Genomic DNA, 23,461 nt, shown 5'->3' with positions numbered 1-23,461 from the left:
GACTACATGTCCTGCTTTGGGGGTGTAACTGTGAGGTCTCGCAAACTGACATGAGGTCCAGGAAAAAGAAGGGACCTTGGAGGCTGGGGCTCAGCTCAGCCGGTAGAATTTTTTTTCCCTTGGAGTGCATGAAGCTGTGGGTTTTAGCCCCAGGACTACATAAAAGGTTCATGTTGGCAGATGCCCGTAATCTCAGCACTTGGAAGGTGGAGACGGGAAGATTAGGCCTTCAAGGCCATCCTTGTCTACATAGAGAGTTGGTAACTAGCCTGGGTGACATAAGACACTGTCTCAAACAAAACAAAAAGAGATAGAGAAGAGACCGATGAGGGCAGGCTCATGTGACGCACAGAGGAAGCCAGGCTGTGGTAGCACACACCTGTGATCCCAGTACTTGGGATGCTGACACACAAGGATCTCCAGTTCATGGCTAGCCTGGGCTACAGAATGAGACCCTGTCTCTAAACAATCACAAATAAAAACCACAGGGGAAGTACTCCACGGGCTCAGATAGGCATAGTACCTTGCCTAAGGCCACACAACAAGAAGGAGGTCAGTCGGTGCAGGTCGTGAGTGGCACAAGCCTGAGTCTTGGGTTTAGTAACGTGGAAAGCAGAGTTCACATCTGTCAGAAATGCCCTCTTCCTTGCTAGGCAGATGCCCCAGTGGAGTTAGCTGTTGTCTCTCCTGGCCCTGCTGCTCAGAGGCATCACCAAAGGGCTGGGCCACCAGGTCAGGAAGCAGCATGCTGCACGCAAGAGCCCCCTGGACCTAGTGGCACACCCAGCCTCTCTCCAGGGCTGGGGCAGAAATGGGTTGGCACTGGTCAGAGCCATGTGAGCAGAGGTGCCATGGCCATCCCTAGTGAGAGACACGAAGTGAGTGGCACATGACATCATTGCCCCTTTCCCACAGATCATCCTGCTCTAGATGGGGACCTCTACACCAGCATGGACCATGACACTCCATGTGCAGAGCCACTGTGTTCCAGGAGGACTTCACCTCGGTGCAGCTGGATCCAGACCATAGCTGGACAGGTGTTGCTGTGGCCTTGTGTGCTGTGTGGTTTCAGCCAAACTTCCACCCTCTCTGGGCCTCAGCCCTGGCAACGGAGCTTGTTCACATGTAATCGCCCTGTGTGGACAGTAGGGAAGCCCTGGGGGTGTCTGTTTGGAGTTGGAGGGAGGGGTGTTCAGGCAAGGAACCATGGTAGTTCCAGATCTTCTCAAGCATGATGATGTGTAAGGAGCTTGGTGAGACCGTGGGGTACATAAAATGACTCAGTGATTCCCACCCTACGCTGGCCAGCCAGGCTCAGAGTTCAAAGCATGCTTCAAGATGCCGGGAGGCCAAGGGAGGAGCCACATGGGCAAAGCAGGGTGCTGGGACTCAGGACCGATAACTCCACACTGCGGATGTCACTGTGACCACTAAGAAAGGAGGGCTTTGGCAGAGCCCATGAAGGAGAGGCCTTGATGAGCCTGTGAGGCCCAGGAGTGCCTGCTGCTCTGTCTCCCTGGAGATCCCATCCCCTCTTCCTGCAGGCCCCTCTTCCAAAGCCACCTCCTGGTGTCCTGTCCCTGGAGAGAAAGACAGAGACAGAGAGATAGAGAAATAGAAAGAAGAGAGAAACAGAGACAGAAAAGGGGGAGGGAGGGAGGGAGAGAGAGAGAGAGAGAGAGAGAGAGAGAGAGAGAGAGAGAGAGAGAGAGAGCTGTCTGCTCTCTCCTGAGGCTCTAACAAAGGCCTTCCCTGACCCGTCAGGGGCAAGGCCTGCCAGGGAGGGGTGCAGGGGTGCCTGGCTGGCCCTCATTTGGCCCTTGGCTGCCTGCATGGCTGGAAGCAGGCATCTTGCTGCGGTGGTGGAATTGGCAAAGCAGTGTCCTTTCATTCCATGGCTTGCCTTTCTGCCAGGCAGCCGGAACCGCCACACACCGCTCCTCCGTTCATCCAAGAAACACAAATAAATAAGGCAGCAGAGAGACGTAGCTTCCTTCGTCTAGGTCGCCAGCCCACCCCCTGCTGACTCACGGTAGAGAAGGTGGAGCCTGCACTCTGAACAGGGCCCTCTGGGGTCACCACAGCTGGCTTGAACCATCAGGCTGCATCCCCCCGCCCCGCCCCCCGCAGGTTTGGGTCTGCCTGAGATTCTGGGTCTCCGGCCTCAGTTAAGATGTGACAACTTCCCTGACATCAGACAAGGCCTGGCTTCCTGGACCTGCATATGGAGTGACAGAATAAGGGCTCCCCTGTCCCCAGCCTCAACTCTTGTCATCACCAGGTGGGGCCTAGGACAAGAGACCTCCTCAGTATGTTTCTGGTCCCTCCCTTCTTCTACCCAAGGGCCTATGAGGTTGACTCCCGGGGAGACTCCAGGCCCAGGGTGGCTGTGACCCTGGTGTGGCAAAGACCCTAAATGGTAGTACAGCCAACAGGTGGCTTCCCACAGTGACCACCCTACAGTGACCTTCTCTGGCTCTCTCTCAGGCTGTCATCCTGACATCTGCTCCTGTCACTCCCTCTGCTACTGACTCTACCTACAAGCCAAGTCCTGTGGCAGCTCCTTGGACCTGGGTCCTCCCCACCAAGTCCCTGAGCAGGACAGAAGGCTCCCATGGCCCCTCGGTGGGGTTTGCTTCCCTCGAGGACCACATTCTGGCTTTTGTGGACTGATTAGGTTCCCCGGGGCCTCATCCCAAGAACAGGCCCTGGGCTTAGAGCCCTCAGGAACAGATTCCGGTCCCAACCAATTGGGAGGCCCTGCCCCTGCCTGGAAAACCCCATTCCTGGCTGGGAGGCTCTGACCTTGGCTGACAAGCCCTGTCCCATCTGGGAAGCCAGGCCTAATAAGGTCTCATCCCATCCCCTCCTCCTCTGCAAGGAGTCTGCCCAGAGTTACCCTTCCCTCCTCCGCTGTATTGACCTCACTTTGCTTCTAGGTCTGGCTGCCTCATCTCCCTTAGAAGAGGTGCTGACTTGATGGTAAGGAGCAGGGCCCAAGCTGCCTGTATGGGCTCACTTCACAGCCTCAGAGGGCCATGCTCTCATCTGTGGTAATGGCGGGTATCAAAAAGATGGCTACTTACAAAGGAGGATGTCCTAGGGCAGCACCCTCCACATCTGTCTGCAAGGTGTGTGGGGGATGCTCCTGACATCTGACAGGTAGAGGCTGGGGATAGTCCTACAAGGCCTAGGTGATCTCACACCAAAGAATGACCAGAGCCCAGCATCAGGGTGTCTTATGGGTAATCCCTGCCTGGGCCTCTCCCCAAAGGTCTGCCTCTAAGGGGCCTTCCAGAGTCCTAGGATCACGGTGGTCACCACTCTCCTCGTGTGTCAAACTAGCTGTGGTTGGGAGTCCCTGTGGCCTGCACCTCAGGATGGACAGCACAGAGACTCACGGATGCTGTACCCCAGCTGTGCTTCTGAAGGCCGAGGAATAAAAACTCAAGCTAAGCCCTGGAGCGTCACTGTTCCCACTCCCTCTGGGGGAAGGCCCTTGTACTGGCAGCCAGCAGCTACAGCCAGGCCCCTGTGCCTGCTTTGTGGGAAACCCTGTGTGAGCAGATTATAGAAACCTGTGGGCTCCTAAGGGAGTCTCCCAGACCCCAGGTGCCAGACCTCGAGGAAGTCTGGTTATGGGGCTTTCACGGGCTCCTGTAGCACCCTGACCTCCCAACCTCAGTCCTGGTCCCATACTTCTTCCTCATGGAGTTGGCCCGTGGTCTCACAGAAGGCTTAGGCCAAATTCCAGGCTCGGTTCCAGCCTGGCTGTGACGGACGGGGGCTTGCCGAGCTACTTCACACACAGGATTATTCCGAGGCCCAAGCAGATGGCAGGATATTCAGGGGGAAGCACCGCGCATCTGAGAAAGGAGCTCTCAGGAGCCGGCTGCGGTGGGAGGGGGAGGGGTTTGGATGGTAGTCAGAGAGTCTGCATCTCCTGCCCACCCAAAGGAAAGAGGCACCTTCCCCAGCATGAGCAGACTCTGGTAGCGAAACCTCAAGCTCCCACGTCAGAAAGAGGTGGAGGCTTCGTTCCGCAGCCCCGCTGCCCCCAGCCCTACCCTGGATCTTATCTACAGTCACTCCATTATACCCCTATCCAGTCCCTCATTCCTACCAGGGGGGAAAAAATGCTTGGACACCAGGAGTAAGCCTTGTGTGTACTGGGAAATGATTTGAAACTTCACATAATGACAAGGAAGATAAGAATGCCTGACCATTGACCCATTTTAGAGATACTAGTCGATGCAGCTGGAAAACAGAGAGAGAGAGAGAGAAGGAGGGAAGGAAGGGAAGGAGGGAGGGAGGAAGAAGGAAGGAAGAAAAAAGGGAAGAAGGGAAGGAAGGAAGGAAGGAAGGAAGGAAGGAAGGAAGGAAGGAAGGAAGGAAGGAAGAGCTGGGGCCAGAAAATTTGGAAATAAGCCTGGCATGAAGGCCCATTCTGTGATCCCAGGACTAGGAGGCTACTGCCAAGTTCCAGGGCCTTCCTGTGAGCTCCTGCCTCAAAAGCAAGGAAGAAGGGATACAAAGTTATTGCTTCCAAGTGGCATAATTGGATCCAGGAGAGAATCGATGGAGGAAGTGTTACAAAAACTGAGGAGGCTATTCATAAATAAAGATCCCTAATTTTTATCATCTATAGTCAGAAGAGGACAAGGAGAGAGGCTATTTCTGACAGCAACACGAAAAGAACAAGCTAGAAACAAATGCAGATGACATGCACGACTTCCCTACGGAGGAAAATCGAAAGCATTACAAAAGAAAATTTGAAGGCTGGGCTTAGCTCAGCGGTGGGGAACAGTTGCCTAGAAAATTTGAATCAGTGGGCAAGGAGGCTGCTGTGTGTCCTTTTTTTTTTTTTTTTTCTTCCTTCAAGACCAAGTTTCTCTGTGTAACCCTGGTTGTCCTGACACTCACTCTGCAGGCCAGGCTGGCCTCGAATTCAAAGATCCTCGCTGTCTCTGCCTCTCAAGGCGTGTGACACTACCACTGCAAGCTGTGTTCTTGAGTAGAAACAGTAAACACCAAAAAAAAAAAAAAAAAAAAAAAAAAAAAAAAAAAAAAAAGGAAACAATATTACAAATGTTGTTTCTTATATGAAGCTGTAACTCAGTAACTGCAGTAGAGGATACTAACAGGATTTTTGGGTTTGTTTTGATGGGGAAGGGAGAGCAGGAGACTCACATAAACAGGTTCTAAAACTCAGGTGCTAAAGTGCCCGGGATGTGCACCCAGGGTTGATTAATCCACAGAAACACAGAAGACAGACTAGAAGTCAGCACTCACCAGCATAACGCTAGCATATGACATGGACCAGTGAAGGCCACGGAGCTATGACACTCTGCCCTGGGGCTTATGTGTGGCACATCACAGCAGAGGGTGAATCTGAATGTCATACCAGAAACAGTTCAGAAGGGACTTTGTTGGTCTTTGGAAGTGTGATGTCCCTCACAGGCGCCAGGGCTGGTGGCGCTGTTGGGCAAGTCTTTGGAATCTTCAGGACGGGGAGCCTTGCTAAAGGAAGTGAGTCACCAGGATCCAGCCTTGAGTCTTTATAACCTGGATCCACTTCCTCTTCAGCCCCTGCTTCTCAGGTACAGTGTGACCAGCCAGCTTGCTTTTTCCTGCCACACTTTCCCTGCTGGCTGCCATGTCTTCCCTGCCATGATGGACTGTATCCCCAGACACCGTGGGCCAAAATAAGCCCTTTCTCCCTTAGGTGGCTTTAGTCAGGGTATTTTATCATAGCGATGTGAAAAGAAAGTAAGACACTTTCTATATGTAAGACATAATAAAACCAGTTCTTGTTGAAAAACTTACACCAAAATAAATGTGACCTAAACAACAGACCAGAGACTTGACAAAATAGAAGACAAACAATATTGAAGAAACATAGGAAAATAGAATAAAAAACAAAAAAATTTTCAATGATCTTAGAAAGAAAGGCCTTTCTCAATAAGGGCAAAACATTAGTCACCATTTAAAAAAAAAAAAAAAAAAAAAAAACAAAAAAAAAAAAAAACAAAAACAAATAAATGAGTGTCCTGTGTGTCCTGTGATTGTAAGACTGTTGAGCATGTGCAAAAAAAAATCTCAAAGTGAAAGGCATGCTGGAAAATATTTGTATCACATTTCCTTCATATATAAAGAGTTCCTGGTTAAAAAAAAAATAAGAAAAACACCAAGAATATAACAGAAAAAGAAAATGCCAAAACTACATCAACAGCCAGTACACAATAAACTCAATGACCCCGAACACAGTGAAGGACAGCCACCAGTGTGCAAAAAGAAGTGTGTGCCACTATGACCCACCATGCTCCTCTCAGTATAGCCCCCTGATGGTCTGCCAGTAAATTCCTCTTGGAGAACTGATCTCAATGGGTTGCCTCCAAAGCATCAATCGCTACATCAATGCTATCACCAATATTATTGGATGAAAACTGGGTAAGCAAAGCCAACAAACAGTTCCAGTAAATTCCAAGCTTCACAGGCTTGACCCGACTCAACTTCTGCAGCAGGACTGCCAGGTGGACATCCTATCTATACCCATTTCTCAGGTGGGAACAATAAAGCTCAGAGTCAAGTCAGGAACCTAGGTGGCCCAAAGTCCTTGCAGGCAACCTTCTTCTGGGCCTGCCTCCTTTGTACATGTGGTCTTGAGCATTCCCAGGGTAGGGGTGGGCAGTGGCCAGAGCAGTTGAGTGGGGTGGGAGGTGGGGGTACTCACTTGTGCATGTAGCCCTCGGGGCCGGCTGTGAGGTTTGCCTGCATGACCGCCTGGAACTCTGTCTCGTTGCAGCAGTATTTGAAGACGGTGTTGTTATGGTGACAGCAGAGGACGAAGGTTTTGTTGTCGGAGAGCCGGGGGCAGTGGAAGCCGAAGTGGTAGCGGCCTTTGTGGTCGGTGTAAGGCTCGCAGACCCGGAAATGTGCGGACAGGACTGGAATACAGAGACACCAGGTTCACCGGGGTCCCCTTGGCAGCTCACGGGTGCCGAGCAGAAGGGACGGCAGCCGGTTCCAGGGTCCTGCTGGCTCCTCCCGTCCCTGGGAAGTCTTCAGGGTCCAGAAAGAGCCTCACCTCTACTCCTGGACCCCTGGTCCCCAGCTCTGTCACAACAGCTCTGCTATCCCAGGCTGAATGTTCCTTAGGGCTCCTTGAAGCTCACGCCTAGGTGGGTCCCCTCCTGCACCTCAGCCCGTCGTGACTAGGCACCTGCTCTACTTAATCCACATAGCCACCTTAGCAGCAGGCAGGCTCGTGATGTCACTTTGCAGATGGAGAAACTGAGCCTCAGAGGCCTAAAGGACTTGGTGGAGCTGGTCAGTGGTGATGGCAACAGGATTCAAACCCAGCTCCTGCTCCTGCAATATCTCTCTCTCTCTCTCTCTCTCTCTCTCTCTCTCTCTCTCTCTCTCTCTCTCTCTCTCTCTCTGTGTGTGTGTGTGTGTGTGTGTGTGCCAGGCTTTCCTGGGTGTCAGGCTGCATAGGGGTGTAGGACCTAGCGCCCACCTGCATTGAAAGTGCCAGCTCCTATGTACCTCACATTCTAGAAGCTGTTGCTCCAGACCCAAGCTAGGACCTATCTGGGTCCCACACATACAGGGCTGCGCTGGCCCCAGATCCTCCCCACTCCTGGCCCACAGAAAGAGGCCCCTGTTCAGCCCCTGCTGCTGCAAACCAGGATGAACTAACTGATGGTAATCCACAGGACTGAATATGAACGAAACAACAATGGAAAAGCTGGAGCGGCTGCCTCTGGCTTAATTAGTATCTTCATAAAGGGCTCACTGTATCTAATTTGTATCGCTAAAAAGGGGCTTCTTGGCGCAGGCATCTCCCAGGCACAAAGGCCCTGGCTTCTTAGAGCTCCCACAAGAAGCGTTGTCGGCTGAGAGGTTATTAGATTGCAGCCCACACAGCGCCACCACAGGGGACCCCAGCGGACCAGCTGGCAGGGGGGCGGGCACCCTGAGAGCTGGCGCCTAGGCTGGCTCCAAAGGCCCTTCCCTGAAGGATAGTTCCTCCTTGTGTACACAAGCTGGGTGGGTGGGCGGTGTGTGTGAGGGGTTGTGGCTCTCCAGGCTCCAGCCCGCTCTTGTTCTTGAGAAGAGCCTGCCCAGGGACACAGAGGCCACTTGGTGTGATGCCCCAAGGAGACATCTCATCTACTCCCACCATACAGAAGAGAAAAGTGAGGCTCAGAGCCTTGGCTCACCAAGCATATTAATCAGAATATGGAGGCTCTTTGGCCCTTTCACAGCACAGAGCTCTGGGTTGGGGCGGGCGGGGGGGGGGGTCAAACTAAACTATTCTGACAAGCCCCTGACATGGGGATGTCCGTGTGCTTGGGCTGGGAACCACTGCCCCTGAGCAACTGCACACAGTGGCATTAACGGTTAGAGGACAGAGGAGCGCGGTCCAGTCCCGTGACTCCTGCATGACTTGAAGCCCTGTTGTGGCTCTGTGTGCTCAGTGTGGGCACCTGGGGATGCTGGACACACCTAGAGTGCCACCTGAAAGAACAAGCCTGGCTCCGGGACTGGCCTCTCGGCCATGAGACACAGCAGAAGGCTGTCAGGCCTCTGCAGAGGCAATGGTGGACGTGGAGGTGAGAGGGGCAGGTCCTGCCCAGGGCCCATGTTACAGTCCCATAGCCATCCCTGGATGCTATGGCCACCGGCCTTAGTCATTTGCCGGGGATCAGAAGACCCTGCGGCTTCCCCCAGGGACAGAGGAGCCCTGGGCTGGGGCCAGGATGGCTGGGTGGATGCCCAGGTAGAGGGTGGTACCCCAAGCTCTTAGAGAAAGATCAGCACCCCTGTGGTGGGGGCCACAAGGAGCTCCTTGCGCACCCTGAGGTGCAGACTCACTGCCTCCAGCTCTCGTGGGTTCCAGCATCCTAGCAATTGTGTGAAGCATGGGGAACCCCAACTCTGGAGTCAGACCGTCTCCAATTGTGTGACCCCCACCCCACCTCAGTAGTGACAAGAAGGGACTGGTTCTTCACAACCAGGGTGATGAGGACCAGCCACACACACACACACACACCCATCACATGGGGAAAGCTGGGGAGGTGAGGACCAGCCTTCCCCCCATCACATGGGGAAGAGCTGGGGAGGTGAGGACCAGCCTTCCCCCCATCACATGGGGAAGAGCTGGGGAGGTGAAGACCAGGGCCCCCCATCACATGGGGAGGAGCTTGGAGTGGGGGTGGCCCCAGATTCTGGCCTCAGCTTAGCCTCTACTCTTCTCTCCTGGGAGTCCTGTCCCCACCCCACCCCTTCACAATCTCCCTCTGAGCTACACCCCAAGCAAAGGGCGAGGGAAGGAAGCCACCAGTCCTGATCAACGGCTTGGCCACCGTGTGGGGGAGTATCAGAGAGGAGAGAGAGACACACACAACAGACAGAAAGACACAGAGACACACAACTGAGAAAGAGATATGAGAGACATAGGAAGGAAACCGAGAGACACATGGAGAGGTGGAAAATATACAAAGAGACAGAATGGCACAGAGACAGAGGAGGAGAGAGGGTGAGGCACAGACAGACACACAGAGGGGCCACGAGAGCCTTTGTGCAGGGCCAGACTCCGACTAGGTCCTGGCTGGCCAGCTGGGCTGCCTCTGTTCTTGGCTCGGGTCTAGTTTGGAGGCACGGAGGGTCTGGTCACCGAGGTCAAGTTTGCCTGCAGCTTCTGTCCAGGGACTGACTAGGATCAGGAGGGTGTGGCTCCAGTGCCCGGGGTCTGAATCCTGGCCTCTCTACTAGCTATGGTCTCCAGCCTCAGTTTCTCACCTATCAAAGTGGTAGACTGGCATTGCCTACTTTCTGTCTTGCAGAACTAGGGGAACAAATGTGAGCACAGGCTCCTGGGCAGCCCCTTTGCCCCCAGCATCCAACAGCTCATCCCCTGATGGAGAACAGCATCAGGAGACTAAGGTACCCTTGCCCTGTCGGCATGCAGAACCCCAGATGCAGCCCCGCTCTGGAAGGGGACCCCCCCCCCACTTCCCGCTAGCCGCGGAGCCCCACGGAGGTTTTACCTGCAGGAAACAGCAGGGAGAATACTGCGAGCGCGTTCCGGGACCGCTGGCCACAACTGGTCATCATCCGGCTGGCATTGACCCGTCCGGCGCTGCCTGTGGGAGACACAGAGAGTCGCGGCAACTGTCTCCCCACACTTGCTTTTGTTACCCGCAGAGGAGGGACAGCAGACAGGCAGCGGCTTTCGGGGGAGCCGGGGCGGGCGGGCGGATGGAGGATGGAAACACCTCCATCCAATTTCCTCTCTGGAATGAATGACCTTCCCCCAGCAGCCCCGTCACCTCCTTTGCTTTTCACGGCAAAATGAGACTTAATCAAAGGATGCCGATGGCTCAGGTGGTGAAATCACCAACCAAAGCGTCCAGGCGGAGGGGGGTGACAAGTCTACTACTTCTGCCACCTCGGGGCTTGAGACCCTGCCTCCCGGCTGGCTCTCTGAGGATGACTTCCATTAACCTTTCTGCAAGTAGACACGGACCGGGCCACCCTTCTAGGCACCAGGGACACAGCAGCCGCTTAAAGAGAAAGCAACACGTGGAGGAGGAAGTCTTCTCTGATGGTATGTGTCCCACTGTGGAAGCCACAGCACTCACAGGCAAGCAAGAGACGATGCCGGGAGACTTGGAACACAGCACAGGCTCCACTGTGTACTCACAGCGCCCCCCCCCATACCCACAGCCTTTATTTACAGCAGTCCAAATAACCTAAGTCTCCACAGATAACGAGGGAATTAACAACACACATATATGTACATGGTAGAATACTACTCAGCCTTAAAAAAGGAAGGCAATGAGCTGGGGGAATACAGCTCAGTGGTGCTTGCCTAGTATGTGCAAGGCCCTGGGTTCAAGTTCCACTATTGAAAAAAAAATGGAAGGAAGAAGCCTCTGAAACACTCCACAATATGGAAGAATTTGCTGGCCGTTGTGCCTGGTGAAGTAAGACAGACCCATAAATACAACGGAGAGTGATCCAGCTCACTCTCACTCAGGGCAAATGCAGAAACAGGCACCTAGACCTTGGCGACCACCGGTCGACATGGTGCCTAGGTAGCAGACCTTGGCTGTACACCCCCATCCCTGCCATCATCAGGGCAGACTCCTGCCCCCTTCATGTGGTTCTAGTGTCTCCACAGCAAGGATCAGCATCCCAAGGACAGTCAGGGACAACGCCCAAGTGCACTGTCAAAAACACAGTTCAGCACGGGAAGGGCCACGCCCAGCGGGCCCCCCTCTCTAACCCATACAGTCCCCAACCCTTACTCAACTTTCTGCAGTCAACTTGGTACCACCCCCGCCCTCAGGCACTCTCCACCTGGCCACAGAGGGCAGAGGGACCCCAACTCAGACGGGACCCAGGGAACACTGTACTCTGCCTCCGTAGGGATCAGCCAGGGTTGGCTGAAGGCCCCCGGGGCGATCCAGAGGTTGGCATCTGGCTCTAGGTCAGGCATCTAAGTGAAGAGCCATTCTCCCGGTAGCCTGGGTCTTGCAGTACATACATGTACCTCTAGGGACAGGGGCTGACCCTGGGCAGAGGGGACAAGCTTGACGGACAGACAAATGTCACCAAAGCCCAGCACCGTGAGTCCTGGTGGTGGCATTGGCATAGTTCCTATGAGTCTTGGGGGGGGGGGAAGCTGTGTACCCCCTTCTATTCCCTCTTAAAGCTGTAAGCTGCTTAATTGCTCTGAGCTTGGCCTCCTGCCCCGGCCCTCCTGGGAGGAAGAGCAGAGATTAAGGCCTTTGAGAGCACTTAGGAAAGATTTCTGTATGGAAACCCACAGGGTCAGCTCCGAGAAAAACGCACTGTGAGGGGAAAGCATCTCTGAGATACCCACGCCACCCAGGGGGCAGACTCAGAGAAGGAGCGGCCTGGAGAGGCTGGCTGGGCATTCAGGTGCCCATCCCACCCCCACCCCCCCACTTTCAGGCCTGTGGGGGCGGGGCTGCCCCACTTCTCTCTCTGTATCAGGGAGGGGCTGGGGGAGAAGCTGAATCTAAGAACTGTTAGGCATCCACCTCAACCCGCCTCTCAGCTTCCACTCCTCTCAAAGGCCCAGTATATTGGCTGGGGCCGAGGCTGTCATTCACGCTGGGGTGAGTCCAAGCCCTGCTGCCATCTTGGAGTCACAGACCTACTGCCCCCTCTAGGATGTCTGCCCTTATTCAACATACCCTTCCACCCAGACCTGTGGAATCTCAAGCTCTCCTGAAACCAATGCATTAATTCCCTTACTCCCTGGGTAGGTTCTCCTCCACCGAAATGGACTGAGTTCACTCTCCCTCCCATAGCACCCAGGGCCTGTGAGGCCTTCTGGGAAATGCATGCCATTGGCCTCCTCTGAGATGTGGGCTCCTGTATCCCAGCACTTGGAGGACTGACCAGGCCCTGGGCTTGGCTCTGAGCACATGGAGGAGGAAGTCCACAAGGTGGGCTGTTCCTGGTGCCCACAGTTGGACTTTTGAGGGCTCATCCCTGGGTTCCTCTGTCAGGCCAGAAGGGTCCTGGGCTAGGGCCTGACTGCAGGGCCTAAGCAGGGGTTTAGCTTAGGGTTCCCAGGCCCTGTGGGAATCCTGGCCCTACAGGATCCCAGCCTCAGATCCTCAGGTCTCACAGGGATGGCGGCATGCTGCTGTCCTCAGGGCCAACTGTGTACACTTCAGCCTGTGGTCCCAGCAGGTCCTGCCCACGGTAAGTGACCATGTGGCTGAGTCTGACTGTGAGCCAGCCTGAAGTCTCAATAGTTTCAGCTCCGTGGTCCAACCTAGCCGTCAGCCGCCACCTGGGTCTGGCCTCAGAGTAGTAAACCAGGACTGAACGCCCTGCCAGGGAGGGAGCATCACGCCGTCAGCTACTCCTACCTGGGACATGCAGAAAGTGACACCGGCTGGATTTCACTCCACTGGAGAAGGGCAGGGACTGAGAGAGGCTTATCTCCCCTCTGTCCTGCCTCTGAGGGCTGTGATACCCCTCACAAGAGGTCGCTGCCTGATGCTGGCTGGGTCTTCACTGAGCATGCTCCGCTCTGCACATCACAGTATCATCTCAGCTAACGTTCATACTAACCTAATACATGCAGACCAGTTCAGCCAAGAGGAAATGAAAGCTCAGAGAGGTGGAGTGACCTGCCCCATCTCACACAGCCCAAGACGGGAGGCAAAGAGCATTCTACCTCTAAGTGCCAAGACAGCGTGGAGGCCTGTGCGGCCTCCCAGGGAGCGCATGGCGCCAGCTCCTCCGAGATTTATCCTTGTGTGTTCCAGCACTTTGAAAGCCAGTCAGACTGCCTAAGATGGTAGCTCTCCCGCCAACAATAAAACCCCTGAGTGATGTGGAGCTTCCCCGGCTGAGGTTTGACAGGGTCCAGGATCATGGTCGGCACGCACCACCTCGGCCCACCCTCTCCACGGGTCAGTCGGGGACTGCTGCTCTAAGATTTCTGGGTTATTTTTAAACACCGAATTTGGCGAGGCTGGGAGGGGAGGAAGAAGGGCATGTGAAGAGAAACAGACCTTGGTGAGATGGATGAGACCCCCACCGCCAAGAACGGATCTGTTTTCTCGTCAGCGGGGCCCTTCGGGGCAAGGGCATGGTAAGAAAGGGACGGCGGGAATTGGCGGGAAGATACTGGAGGGCCTCATCAATGCCCCATGGCCTGGACACTCAGCCACTTCTGGTGCTTCCTGCTGCCTGTCTTCAGTCCTGATGTCAGCCTGCTGGGTGTGAGCAGGGTGTCCCGATGGCCTAGAGTCAGGGTCAGCCAGGCTTGTGGGTGGACCTCAAGGCCAGCCACTCTGCCTGCGTCTACTTTCTGGCTTTGACACCTTTTGTAACCAACCACACCTCCAGTGATTGGGAGAGCCCACCTTCGGTCTTCTGGGTCCTAGAACAAGGGTAGAAACTGACTCAAGTCACATGGTTCCTGTAGTGCCCCAAGACTCTTCCTTTAGCATGAAGCCCTTGCACAAGGCTGCGTGTGGCCAGTATCCTTGCCTTTAACTCTCTGCATCAGCATCACCCGCCCATCCAGCTCCCAGGCAGCCACGGTCCACATTCCACAGTGCACATCAGACCACTCCCCCACCCTAGACATCAAGACCTTGCTCCCCACTGGGGCCGTGGCTCTGCCTCACCACCCCATACCACCTGTTGCGTAGATTTCTGCCTCCAGGGCCTGTGGCTCCCCTGAACCTTTGCAGGGGCTACCTCTCAACCCCAGGGCCACCCTCCCCACCCTGCAGCCTGGGCCAGAGGCTCAATGGGTAGAGTCCACTTGCAACTTTCCTTCCAGATTCTCGCCCCTCGAGAGACCCCTCCAAATGGTGTCCCACCCTGAACGTCCAGATGCCTGGGCAGGGATTGTGGTGCTCATGTGGTTAGTGTCCTGTCTTGATAGTGAAGTGAGGGGCAGAGGTCTGCTGCTCGGCAGACAGGAGCCACAAGGATAAGCCATTGGTCAGCCCCAGCCCCTGAAGCACATGAAGAAGCCAAAAGCTGTGGAGAGGGAGTTCTCCTATGCTTTCTGGGTTCCAAGTGGCCTGAGGTGGAGGCCCAGAGTCATGCCTGTGCTGTAGCCACCCACGCCCTGGTGAATCGTCTGGGATGTCCATATCAGGACTGCCTATGTGGCACAGGTCAATGTCATCTTGCCTCTGAAGTAGCCATGGTACCCCATGAGCACCAGATGAGCTGCCACAGAGAGCCACACAAAACTGATAGACAAAGTCCTATGGCCATGGATGAAGGGCCTGGGAGGAACTGGCATTCAACCAGTCACGTGATGAGCTAGTGCTTAAACCTGGGCCCCACAGCTAGTGGTAGTGACGTTAGTTAGTTAGCATGAATAATTCCACCAGGCCTAGGCCCTCCAGGGTCCCATGCATGGCCCTGTGGGGAGCAGCGCTGTGGGCAGATGGGAGCCATAGACAGGAAACACAGGTGGCAGCTAGCAGGACCCACCTGGGTCGGGACAGAGATCATCATCTTCCCCACTCTCCTTGGTTCACCATGCCAGTCTGCGCCAGAGACTGTGCGTGTGGGTGGAGGGAACAGAGGGCCAGGGACGAAGTGTCAAACCTGGGTCCGTACATCGGAAACCAGGATGTGAGGCTATGGGGACACGGGCCCGTGTACACTCAGACACACGCATCAGGACAACACACGTGCCCACATGTCTGCTCAGCAAATATACACGCCAAGAAACACGCACTCATGCATGCACGCACATCCCACAACCCAGAGGCGTGGATATGTACACCCAAGGCCCAAGAGTGCCCCCCCCGCAGCCCCCCCGTGCCCCCCCCCCCGCCATCACAGACTTGTGAGTACACATCGTGAGTGACAAATGTCACTCAAGTTCCCAGTGCTGTTCCCAGCAGTCAGCCTGACGTCAGTTTCCTGAGTTTGGGTTTTGAGGACAATATGTACCTGGAACTTAGGACACGTCACTGTGAGTTTGAAGGCAGATCAAAGCGTGTGCCTCTGATCTGTCTGAGGCAGTAGGAGGAACAAGCGTGAGTTCACTCACTGTGCTAGCCAGAGTGGGGTGGCTGCAGTTCAGGTCGGGGAAGAGGCAGGAGAGGAGGTGACCAGCTGCAGCCAGGATGCACGGTCAGCAGTGGGAGGGGTAGGCTAGCCCCTCCTACCCTAGGACAGCTACTGTGAGTCTATCCCTGCTGGTGCCAGCCCTGTGTCCCCCTGTTGAGACCACTTTGCTTTGTCTTGGGGGGGGGGGCAGTAGGTGTGGCTCCCGGAAGGCGTCTCAGAAACCCGTGCTGAGCTGCCTGAGTGGAGCCAAGTCTCCTTTTATGAGATCCACAATCCAGAGCTCAGGGAGGCCAGGAGATGCGCCGCCGCCGCCGCCGGAGCCGGAGGGTGGTACCCTGCAAGCTGAATTGCGGCTGCTCAGCTCCAGGGACAGAGGGCCTCACGTTGGATTCGATGTGCGGACTCCGCTCTGCATCAGTACAGATGGCTTTGAACGGGAGCCTTAGCATTGCGCCCTGAGCAAGGGCAAGCTGCTTTACTGGTCTGCTTCCTGGTGTGTGACAAGGTACTCCTGCCACCCACCTTGCAGAGGGTAGTGAAGCTAGACAGAGGGCCGAAGCCGGCGGGGTGGTGGACACATCTGGCAACGGCTCTGAGCTCATAGGTGGAACTGTTCACATGCAGCTCCCAAAGGCAATGATTAAGTCCCGAGAGGCTCTATTGCCCCTTAACAAACACGCGGTAGGGCTGTGCGGATGCCACCCCGGCTCTCCCTGGCTCTGCTAGGCTCTTCCTCAGCCCCCATCGCCTTTACTATGCTTGCTGGGGACAGGCTTCCCAGCCTGGCAGTCTCCCAGACTTTTAACTCCACCTCTGTATTTTGCACACAGCAGGCACTAAATAAGTACCCATTTTCCCTCACAGTAGGAACTCTGAGGACACCCTGGACATTGGCAAAGCTTTAGAAACTTCTAGATAAAAAGCAAACAAACAACAAACAAACAAACAACCCAGAGGCAGACAGGCGTGGTGAGAAATTTAGCTCCTTCTGCTGTGCCTTTCAGTTGGGATCCAGCTGAAACTGCAGCCTCATCCAATCAAGGGGTCCCACCCAGCTCCAGGGCTGGTGGGACAGGCACCAGGCTTAGAGCCCCAACATGCACCATGTCATCTTCTTGTCAGGTGAGGGAGGGGAGAAGGCTCGTACACTTGTGTCTAACTGGGGAAGAATGCAGTTCCCCCGCTTCCCTAAGCCTCCCCCGCCCCACCCCCGCTTCCAGAGAAGAGTTTATCCCCACTGAAGGCTCCCTTCCCTCAGCGTCTGCTCCCCACCTCACAGCCCACCAGGCTCCAGAGGGTCCAAGTTCTGAGCCCAACCAGGGCTGCTCCACCCGCCCCCTTCCAAAGCCTCCCCCCACCCCCGCCCCCGCTGTACCCATCAGCGGTTCCGTGTGTGACGCTTGCTAAATGTTTGAAGCCCAGGCCCCCATCGCCACCCTGCGTCATAGGGGAGGAAACTAAGGCCTGAAGAAGGGAGGCTGTGTGCAGATGGCTAACTGTGGCTTTCCAGGCCTGCTGAAGGAGCATGGGGCCCTGCTCTTTGGGGGCCACAACCAGCTCTCCACTGGGCCTCGGCCTCCCTCTGTCCCAGGTAAATGGAGGGTCTGGCTGACATGATCCTCTCCCTTTTTGGGATGGCCAGCCTCTGCCTCAGGCTTCCCAGCAGACAGCTGTTCAGAGGAGGGGAACCAGCCTCAGGAACCCTAGGCGTGGAAAGAGATGTGAGTTGAGGGATGTTCCTTACAGTGACAAGTAGGAGGCAAGACAGGCACATCCGCTGCCTATCAGAGTGTGATCTGGCATCTCTCCCAAGACCTCCCTTGGTGCCAGGGGCCTTCACCAGGGAGAAAAGCAAGGCCCTGAGCTTGTTTCCTATCTGTAATGGGGGCAGCCCACACATCCTAAGGGACATAGGAAGGGCTAAGGAGGAGATGAGGCATTGATTGGTTGATTGATTGATTGATTGATTCATTCATTCATTCATTCATTCACTTCTTCATTCATCTACCCAAACACTCACTCCCTCATACTGCATGTGAGACTAGCCTGGGAACCCCAGACCTGCAGGAGCTAAACAGATAGGAATCCCGAGGGCAGAGAGAGGGACTAGACTGGTCTAGGTCAAAAGCCCAAAAAGTTGAGGTCTGGTAGATAAGCAGACCCAAATCAGACCACAGTGGACTGAGTCCGTATGAGAGGGCACATTGCCAGCAGTGAGCCCATCGTGCAAAGGCCCTGAGGCAGGAGGTGGATTTAAAACTGTGGGAGTAGGGTAGAAAGAGAGAGGGGAGGCTGGGATAGCCCGCCAGCAGGGCCTGGTGAGTGCTCTGGGCACAAGGAGGCTATCACCTGCTTCATCGGAGTCACCCTGTGGCTCACAGAGGCTGCCAGCCCTGGGGTGCAGGGGAGGAGAGGGTGGGGGAGGTGGAGAGGCTGCACCCTCGGAACACCTACTGTGTACTCAGGGAAGGGGCTGGGGAGGAAGTGTGGTCCACTGCCCCCTGGGGACCTGATCTGTCCCCGTGTTCTGCCTAGCCACACTGGGCTGGCCTACGGGGTGGGCATGGAGGGACAGAAGAGCGTTCCTGGACACTGGGCGGGGACCTCATGGAACAGGACACGTGTCTAAAGCCAGTTGTCACCAGGGTCAGAGATGCTAAGGTCGGCCAACCTTCCAGGAGCTGAAGAAGTGGGAAGACCCGGGTCAGCACCACTGCTCACCACCACCGTGTCCTGCTGGTCCATGGAGCACCCAACTTAAGCCCACCCAGGCCCACAGCTCTCAGCACACACCAGGCCCTGCTGGTCTCTCACCCAACTCTCTCTTCCCAGCCACCTTTCTTGCTAGACTCTTGCGTAAGGACGCGGACGCACAGAGAGGGTCAGCACTAGCCCAAAGTCACACAGCAAGGGGTGGCAGAGCAAGGACGTGGGCAGGCCATGAGCCAGCTGTCTGTGCACCCCTACGGAGGGTCTGCTCCTCGACACCCGGGCTCCTACCGCTGGCCCCAACCATCTTTACCTTTTTCTAGAAACTTCCACAAGGCATTCCCTATTTGCAGAGTTCTGCGAGGCAGGGGCCAGAAACATCTGCACACACTGGCTGCAATCCCTCCACAGCCGCTGGCCTCTCCCTGGCTCTCACTTGCCATCAGCCCTAAACCCCAAGAAAGGCGAGAAGCTAGGTCGGGCCTTGTTTAGGCAAAAGAGGCTTCCAGCCCGCCAGCCCGCCACCCCATGCACCCTGCGTGTGCATGGGAGGAGTCTGGCTGCTCCTGGGGCCGCAGAGGCTAGGAACATGTCGCCGGTGACCCCCCCACCCCTCTCCATACTCTCTGTAGGCTAGACTCTGGGCTCCCTAGCTCATGGGGCCCTTTTAGCACCCAGTGAGAGCCCCAGTTCTCAGATGAGCAGACCAAGACAGTCCTGTGAAATGTCCCAGGTGTGGCAGGGTTCTGGGGGGTCTTTTAGCTGGGGCTTAGCACACATGTGAATCCCCCAGTCTTGGCTGGGAGGAGGCAGGTAGGAGGCAGGTGTCACTGTGTGGACTCGCTCCCCTTTGCCCTCATTGTCCCGAGGTGTGCAAGACCACAAAGAACTTCAGCATCACCAATGAGAACAGATACCGCAGGAGCCCAGAGGGGTGGCAGGAACCCTAGGGAGCTGGTCGTCATTGGTTGACTCCATACTGACTGGGCCGAATTCCTGTCCTGATTCCACGATGGCTGTCATCATCTCCCACCCTTTAACCCACTGCCCAGAGCAGAGGTCATGGCCTGCTGGTCCATGGAGCACCCAGCTTACCCCCACTGAGGCCTGCAGCTCTCAGCACACATCAGGCGCGGGTCTCTCACCTAGCTCTCTCTTCCTAGTCACCTTCCATGCTAGACTCTTGCATAAGGACGCGGACACACAGAGAGGGTCAGCACTAGCCCAAAGTCACACAGCAAAGGGTGGCAGAGCAAGACATGGGCAGGCCTGAAGGGCTTCTGTGGGGACTCTCTGCTGGGAGAGCCCCGCTTCTCTGCTCTTTGAGATACTTCAGGCTGGACACAACCCTGGACCCTGCACCCCGGTTTCCACATCAGCCTTGTTCCTGGCTGCCCCACCTCACAGCACCTCCCACACCAGATCTGTGTGGCTCAGCCCCCTTGCCTGCCTTGGACTGGCATCCCCACAGCAGCCTGCACTTCAGCTTCTGGGTGGCATTAAGAGCCAGGCCATAAAGGAGGCCAGCTCCCTGAGCTCCCGCCCGCCCGCTGCCCCTGGAATCCACCCTCCCGAGCCAGGCCAGAGATAAACCTTTTTTTTTTTTTTTTTTTTTTATCCTTCTTGGCAGGCAGCACACACAGGCCTGTGTGCCCTTATCTAGCCATAATCCAGATGGACTGTGGCAGCCCAGAGGGCTGGGTGCCGCGCGGGGCACACGGTCATGTGACTACCTTGAGGTTGGGGCTGGGAGGTTACATCATCCTTGAGGTTAGGGGTGCTATGGTGATCCCCGGTGCATAAGCAAGGGCACAGGGTGGGAGCAATGTGCCCGGTTAGCTCGTGACACAGCTGAGACCCAAACCAAGGGAGCTGACAGGGAGCAGGAAGGGCTCTGAGCTTGGAGTCTGAACGCAGGTTCGAATCTCAGCTCCGCCACTTCTTAGCCATGCTTCCTTGGGTGAGTCACTTCACCTTTCACTTGGGCCACCAGGCTACTTTTGTCACTGCCCCCTGAGAGCCACGGAGGAACAAAGTTGACACCACATCAGGATCTTCTTCTTCCCCCTTTGACAGAGGCAGAGTCCCACGCACCAGGACCAGGAGGGGTCTCTCAGGGAGGTTCACCGTATCACGTCCTGGGTCCTTCCCCCTCTGCCCACCCAGACACCAGGTCTAAGGAGTGCGGCTTACACCCCCTTCTTAGCCGAGCGGAGAGAGGCCCAAGGGCACCGAGTTCTAGAATGGTCTCACAGAGGCACTGTTTATGAGCGAGACCTGGAAATAGCCCAAAGGCGAGAAGATGAAAAACATTGTCTCAAGACGGCCAAATGCCGGAGCTTCCTCAGCTGTCACAGCAAAGAATGGTCGCACCAGACATCCCAGGCCACTCCAGCCATGTGAAACCACAGGAGAGGCTTCCAGTCCCAAGATTGAGTTCAGACTGACACTCTTGTACAAGGCTGAAGAGAGCTATAAAATGTGTATCTACTGGATGTATCAGAATACATCCAGCTTGTGACAAGGCCCACGGGGGACGGAGAATGGGGGACTCTGAGGGGACCCACTGCAGCTGGAGCCTGGCCCTGGTGAAGACAGACAAACAGACAGACAGGGATATTCACTGTATCACTGCCCAACAACAAACAGGCAACCATTGACAGCATCACATGGCTAAAGATGGGAGAGAGCCAGAAGCCAGGAGCAGCAACAGATCTGATTCCACGGTCTAGATCCCTCAAAAATAATACAGAGCAATGCAGAAAAGTCCGACATTAAAAAAGACGGGGCCCAGGGAGACGACTCAGTGGGAAAATGTCTTGTCACACAAGCATGAAGACCTGATTTTGGACCCCTAGGACCCATGTAAAGAGCCAAGTGCAGTAGCGGGTGATTGTCCTCCCAACACGGAGGAGGCAGAGATGGGTGGGCCCTGGAGCTCAATGGCCAGCTGTATTGGTGAACACTAGGTTGGGTCAATGAGTGGCCCTGTCTCAAAACATAAGATGGAAAGGCAATTAATGAAGCTCCAAAAGATACCAATGTTGAACTCTGCCCTACACACACGTGTGCACGCGCGTGCACACACACACACTTAAAAGTAAAATATAAATGTCTCAAGAGTGACAGGAAGGCCCATGTCTGCAGAGAACTGAGGACACAGGGGACCCTAGACTCCAACTGGGCTTGTGTTTCCTAGGCCCCTGTCTCTGACCCCAGGAGAGACTCCCCCCCCCGCCCGGCCCAGTGATCCCCAGCATCCTTCACGTGAGCCCCAGATCCCTGTCCCTTGGGAGACTCAGTTCCCTCACTTGTCAACGGGGACCAACAGTCACAGACGTCCCCATATCTCAACGCTTTGGTCTAACCTAGGGGATTCCACTCTCAGAGCCCAGGTTACCTCTCACCCGGCCCCACCGCATGGCTAGGGGACACCTGGCCTCTTGGAGGCTCGCTCCTTCCACTGTAAATAGTTCCTCTCGGTGCCGGGGAAGGAATAGGCCTGTGCTCTGGTCTCCTCCTTCCCTCCAAGAGTTCACAGCCCAAGTGGGTGGACACCTGGACAGATGCTGGCAACAGAAATCCGGTTCTGCAGACAGGGTGTGTGTGTGTGTGTGTGTGGATGGGTTCTCCTGAGAATCACGTTCCCACAGCCCAGGGAGACCAAGTAGATTATTCTAAAACCTGCCTGAAGGGGGCACCATTCCTAGCCGAGGCCTTTATTTTGGATTCAGAATGCGAAGAGACAAGAGCAACAGGCAGGCCAGCTGGCTGGGGGGATGATCTGGGACAAGGGAAGTGTGCCAAGGATCACAAGGAGCATGGCTCTCCTGCTTGGGACCTTGGGCCAATGAGGAGCCTCTCCCAGCCTCTGTGTTCCCATCTGTCTAATGGGATGGTGCTGGGGTGCCACGGTTTCATGTCCGTGCACTGAGGGTTTCATCTCCTGCTTGGCACTATTGGAAGGTGGTGGTCCGTTCTCCCTGAGCCTACTGAGAAGTCCTCCAGCCGCTGGGGGCGTGCATGAAAGGGGTGCTGAGGCCTCAGCCCCTCTCCTTCCTCTTACGGCCTTTTGTTCTCAGTCAGCGGCGGGTAAAGGAGTTTCCTCTACATCCCCTCCGCAACGCTCTGCCTTACCAGAGGCCCAAAGCGACAGGGCCGACTGACCACCGTGGGCTGATGGTCTAAAATGATGAGCCCAAACAACCCTTCTTTGTTTTAAGTTGATTGTCTCGGGTATTTTGTTGCAGCGTGGAAAGCAGATTCCCCAGACAGGGCTGATTACCATGCCTGGAGTGTGACTGTTACAGATGATGGGGGGGAGGGGGGGTTAGGAAGGCAAAATCACTGCTCCCAGACCTGCCCTAGCTCCAACACTGCTGGTCTGATCAGAGGCCGTACAACCTTTCCTGTAAGGGGCGTTGAGGGGGGAGGGTGTTACTAGGTCTCTGTCGGCCCTGTAGGTGGGAAATGGCTGTGGACAGAGCTAGTGAAAGGCAGATGCTTGTGTTCAATAAAGCTTTATTGACACAACCGTCAAACCACGTTTGCAAGCCTTCGGGCTACCCCTGGCCCTGCAGGTCCTCTTCTCCTGGGAGCTGGGCAAGCTCTGGGTTACCCCATCCCTGCCTGGGAACCTGGCTACATGCTAACAGCTCAGGTGTCACAGCTGCCCATGTCTGCAGGGTTGAGCTGCCCTCAGCTGGAGTACCCTTGGGGGACCATGCTGAACCCAGGGTGTGAGTGGGAGGGAGTGTGGGGTGGGCGACAGTGTCAACTATAACAAACCAAGTCACCAAGGCAGCTAATTGACGGCGGCCGCTGTTCCAACCAGAAGCTTGTCATCTGTGATCAAATGAAGTTGCCTCTAGGCCAATCAACTTCAAATTTATGCAAATAGGACCACCACAGAGATGGCAGAGCCCCCCCCCTCCCCAGTCACAGTCAGCCTCTCAGCCAGCCTGGAGGACTGTGGCCACTCACACATCTGTCCCCAACTTGGTCCATGGCTGGAACGAATGAGCCCCGACTCACGCTCCACATAACTGGCACTAAAGCTGCCACTGTGAGCCAGGCGAGACTTGGATGTTCTTCCCAACAGTGGCAGTGGCCCCACTGATGACCTGTGACCTGGCTACTGGCCTCG

At 55.5% G+C, this 23,461-nt stretch overlaps 1 protein-coding gene across 1 annotated transcript in view; it reads right to left on the bottom strand.

Annotated features, from left to right (window-relative positions):
- The window catches only part of Shisal1 (shisa like 1), a 65,945-nt gene that overhangs the window by 30,316 nt on the left and 12,168 nt on the right, over positions 1 to 23,461 (bottom strand). Inside the window, exons 2-3 of the mRNA XM_028878113.2 lie at positions 10,056 to 10,151; positions 6,734 to 6,947 (exon numbers count right to left, since the gene is read on the bottom strand). Coding sequence (XP_028733946.1) covers positions 6,734 to 6,947; positions 10,056 to 10,122 — 281 coding nt within the window. The 5' untranslated portion in view covers positions 10,123 to 10,151. The remainder of the gene's footprint in view (positions 1 to 6,733; positions 6,948 to 10,055; positions 10,152 to 23,461) is intronic.

Source organism: Peromyscus leucopus, chromosome 20, assembly GCF_004664715.2.
Source record: "Peromyscus leucopus breed LL Stock chromosome 20, UCI_PerLeu_2.1, whole genome shotgun sequence".
In the NCBI taxonomy this organism is placed as follows: domain Eukaryota; kingdom Metazoa; phylum Chordata; class Mammalia; order Rodentia; family Cricetidae; genus Peromyscus; species Peromyscus leucopus.
Note: the sequence above shows the minus strand (reverse complement) of the source record. Positions and strands in the feature narration are given on the sequence as shown.